Consider the following 4,726-nt stretch of genomic DNA (forward strand, 5'->3'; position numbering starts at 1 on the left):
GATAGGTCAAGCACAAGTTGAGAAATCATCCAAATTTTAACATGAACTCAAACACTTACCACCCCGGGTTGAGAAATCATCCAAATTTCCGTTATGGAAATCAAGCAACTCAACTCAATCTGAATTTCCAAGGGACTTCTCAAACCACCTTTATCCCTCGTCAACAATACTTCAACCAAGGCAATCAAAATCAATTTCAAGGAACGGGTGGTAATCAAGGTGGGTCGTCGGGCCAAAGTTCATCAAGTGGGAATTAAGTGATGGACATGCTTAAGATGATGCAACAAGAGATGCAAAAGAGGAATCAGTTGGATGAAGCTCGTATACAAAAGGATGAAATGCGTGACAAAGTCATCCAATCATTGACAACTCAAATGGGCCAACTTGCAACCGAGGTATCTAATTTGAAAAAGAACAAAGGTCAACTCCCGAGCTACACCAAGGTGAACCCTACTCACACTACTTCTCGCAATGTACCGATTAATCAAGTAAGTGTTTTAAGAAGTGGTAAGGAGTTTAAAATCAATACCATACCGGAGTTAGTTGAAGGTGTGGTAGAGGATGTGACAGGGGTAGAAAGTGAAGATGAACAAGCTTCACCTATTCAACCCCCTAAACTATCCATGTTTTCAAACAAAGGTTCGGGTCGAAATGAACTTTTAAATGATAAAAGCAAGGAAGTGGAAAAGGTTCCAATTCCTTTTCCTTCGGATTTAAATGATCCGGGTAAGAAAAACGTGATTTTAAAAAGGGGTCCTCAAAAGGAGGAGATGTGGGAAGTATTTAAACAGGTTAAAGTTAATCTTCCTTTACTTGAAGCAATAAAATAAGTACCCGCATATGCAAAATTTTTAAAAGAATTGTGTACTCAGAAAAGACAACAAAAGGTTCCTAAACAGGTTGATTTAAATGAACGAGTGAGTGCAATTTTAAAAGGTGATCTTCCACCTAAGCTTCAAGACCCGGGAGCACCTTTGATTAACATTCAAGTGGGTGACTTTCAAATGTCCCGGGCACAATTGGATCTTGGAGCGGGTGTAAGTATCCTACTGGGGGGTTTGTATGACCAATATGATTTTGGTCCACTTAAACGAGTTAAGACCACAGTTGTATTGGCTGATTTGTCTCACAAACTTCCTCGAGGGATCGTGCAGGACGTTATTGTTAAAGTAGAGGAATTTTATTATCCTGTTGACTTTTTGGTTTCAGATTACTCGTCAGTTGACCCAACACAACAACAAAATGTTATATTGGGTCGGCCATTTTTAAATACTGCTCATGCTATTATTGACTGCCGGTTTGGTATGATTGACATGGCCTTTGGAAATAGAAAAATGCGTTTAAATGTGTTTACTAATGTTGCTAATTCATTGGCTAATGAAGAATGTTTTGTGGCAGATATCATCGATGATTGTGTACCACACGAGTATGAGGAAGGTATGTTGGATGTTTGTGTTTGTGATGATTCTGAACAGGTTCACATTTGTGCATTGGAGTTAGAGGAAAAGAAACAAGCGGTATTGGCATTGCAAGACGGAAGACCACCGTGGACTCATCAGGTGGAAAGTCTACCAACAGAAATCAATTCGGATACTAAATCCTCGTTGATTTGTCCTCCCAAGGTAGAATTGAAAGAGTTGCCAAGTCATCTCAATTATGCATTCTTGGGAGAAGGTGAGACGTTGCCGGTTATCATTGCCTCTAACTTGATTGAGGCTCAAGAGGAGAGATTGTTGGAAGTTTTGAAGACTCACAAGGCGGCGATTGGGTGGACAATAGCCTATTTGAAGGGTATTAGTCCATCTATAGTAATGCATAAAATAATTACCACGGATGATGCAAAGCCTACTCGGGAAGCTCAAAGGAGGTTGAACCCTAATTTGAGAGAAGTGGTGAAAAAGGAAGTCATCAAATGGTTAGATGCGGGAATTATCTATCCAATCTCAGACAGTGCATGGGTAAGTCCAACATAGGTAGTTCCAAAGAAAGCCAGCATCCAGGTAATTAAAGATAAAAGTGGTGAACAAATCGCCACCCGACCGGTAACCGGGTGGCGAGTGTGCATTGATTATAGGAAGCTAAATGCGGCTACCTCAAAAGACCATTTTCCATTACCCTTTATTGACCAAATTATTGAAAAATTATCGGGTCAAAAATTTTATTGTTTTTTGGATGGGTACTCGGGATATAATCAAATTGCAATCCATCCCGACGACCAGCACAAAACTACATTCACATGTCCATATGGCACTTTTGCCTTTAGGAGAATGCCATTTGGATTGTGTAATGCCTTGGCCACGTTTCAACAATGTATGATGAGTATTTTTTCGGACATGGTTGGGGATTCACTTGAGGTATTTATGGATGACTTTTCTATTTGGGTCAACTTTTGAAAGATGTCTTGATGAATTGGAAAAAGTTTTAAAATGTTGCGTCGAGACTAATTTGGTTTTAAGTTGGGAGAAAAGTCATTTCATGGTACAAGAGGGTATTGTGTTGGGGCATGTAGTTTCAAGTCGGGGAATGGAGGTGGATAAAGCAAAAATTAAGGTTATTTCTTTATTGCCACCACCGAAAAATGTAAAAGGGGTAAGGTCATTTTTGGGACATGCCGGGTTGTACCGGCGGTTTATTAAAGGTTTTAGTGTGATTACTAAACCTTTATGCAATTTGTTGCTAAAAGATGTTGCATTTGATTTTACTGATGATTGTTTGCAAGCATTAGATGTTTTGAAGGAAAAATTGTGCAAGCACCAATTTTGCAACCGCCGGATTAGACGAAGCCATTTGAGATTATGTGTGATGTAAGTGATACCACGATTGGAGCAGTTTTGGGTCAAAGAATTGATAAGAAGCCAGTGGTGATTTACTATGCAAGCAAAACATTATCCGAGGCACAATTGAATTACACCACTACTGAAAAAGAATTACTTGCGGTGGTGTACGCCTTAGATAAGTTTCGGTCATACATATGGGGGAGTAAGGTTGTGGTTTATTCGGATCATAGTGCGGTTCGTTACCTTATGGAGAAGAAAGATGCAAAACCCCGCTTGATTCGTTGGGCCTTATTGTTACAAGAGTTCGATTTGGAGGTCCGAGATAAGAAGGGGTGTGAAAATGTGGTGGCGGACCACTTATCGAGAATTCCTTTGGAAGGGGTCGATGATTCACATGAAATCAATGAGAGATTTCCAGATGAACAGTTGTTAGCCGTGTCCACTACACCGTGGTATGCCCATTACATCAACTATTTAACCACGGGTGAGTTGCCAAAACATTAGGCCAAGAAAAGGAGACAACAATTTCTTTCCCAAGTCAAGCAATATATTTGGTATGAGCCCGACTTGTTCAAAATTGGTGCCGGTCAAATCATTCGGCGGTGCATTCCCGAATCAAAAGTTCAAGAGATTTTGGCACATGCTCATTCATCCACTTGTGGTGGTCATTTTAGTGGACAAAAGACGGGTTATCGAGTTCTCACAAGTGGGTTTTATTGGCCCACAATCTTTAAAGATGCAAGTGACTACGCACGCCATTGTTTGAATTGTCGAAAGATGGGTGGAATTTCAAAACGGGACGAGATGCCTTTGCAACCCATTTTGGTGGTTGACATTTTTGACGTATGGGGAATTGACTTTATGGGCCTGTTTCCAAATTCATGTGGGTATTTATACATATTGGTGGCGGTGGATTATGTTTCAAAGTGGGTTGAGGCCATAGCAACAAGGACTAATGATCACACCGTGGTATGTAAGTTTGTTCAATCCAATATTTTTGCAAGATTTGGAATTCCGAGAGTGATTATAAGTGATGGTGGAACGCATTTCAAGAATTTCAACTTCGGGAAATTGTTGAAGCGGTATAATGTAAATCATCGAATTGCTACTACGTATCACCCGCAAACAAGTGGACAAGTTGAAGTGTCCAACCGACAAATAAAAGAAATATTAATGAAGACGGTACGGGTTGATAGGAAGGATTGGTCGGTAAAGTTGGATGATGCATTATGGGCGTATCGAACTGCTTATAAAACGCCCATATGAACGACTCCTTATCGGTTGGTGTATGGGAAAGGTTGTCATTTGCCAATGGAGTTGGCTCACCGAGTATTATGGGCAATTAAAAATGTGAATTTGGACTACAAGGAAGCGGGTGAGTTAAGAAAGTTGAAATTGAATGAATTGGAAGAGATCCGAGATGAGGCATATGAATGTGCATCGAATTACAAGGAGAAATTGAAGAGGGTGCATGATGCCAAGATAAGGAAACGGACATTTGAGATTGGGCAAAAAGTGTGGCTTTATAATTCAAGACTCAAACTGTTTCTCGGGAAACTCAAAAGCAAATGGATAGGCCCGTTTGTTATAACAAGAGTGGGCAAGTTTGGTGATGTGGAAATTGAAGACTTGCACAATCAAGCAAGACAAACTGTGAACGGACACCGACTTAAACCATACTTGGAGGGTAAGGATATCAACATGTGTGAAGTGGACAAAGTAGGCTACCTGTTGCGGTCGCTTGAGGAAATAACCAATTAAACGGTCCAGGTTTGTTGTATAATTTAGTTTAGTTTTTGTTCAAATTTGGTCATAAAAATTACCTTTCTCGTTACAAGGTTGTCCAAATCAAGTGTGGGAAATTCTCGGGAATCTCTTCACCGTGTTGAGGACGACTCAGGTTTTTCATGGGGGGTAGGGTAATTTTTAGTTTTTGATTGTAAATAATT

At 40.1% G+C, this 4,726-nt stretch overlaps 1 protein-coding gene and 1 pseudogene across 1 annotated transcript; both read left to right on the forward strand.

Annotated features, from left to right (window-relative positions):
* The first annotated feature begins 260 nt into the window (after positions 1-260).
* Positions 261-3,543, forward strand: LOC143544200 (uncharacterized; annotated as a pseudogene).
* Positions 3,544-3,554: 11 nt separating this feature from the next.
* Positions 3,555-4,043, forward strand: LOC143544201 (uncharacterized). The gene is made up of 2 exons (XM_077036351.1): positions 3,555-3,859; positions 3,974-4,043. The coding sequence occupies exons 1-2, from the start codon at positions 3,555-3,557 to the stop codon at positions 4,041-4,043; spliced, it is 375 nt and encodes a 124-aa protein (XP_076892466.1).
* Positions 4,044-4,726: the final 683 nt, after the last annotated feature.

The sequence above is a fragment of the Bidens hawaiensis genome, unplaced genomic scaffold (genome assembly GCF_021521415.1).
Source record: "Bidens hawaiensis isolate Kalapana, Puna unplaced genomic scaffold, B.hawaiensis_p1.1 tig00013494_1, whole genome shotgun sequence".
In the NCBI taxonomy this organism is placed as follows: Eukaryota; Viridiplantae; Streptophyta; class Magnoliopsida; order Asterales; family Asteraceae; genus Bidens; species Bidens hawaiensis.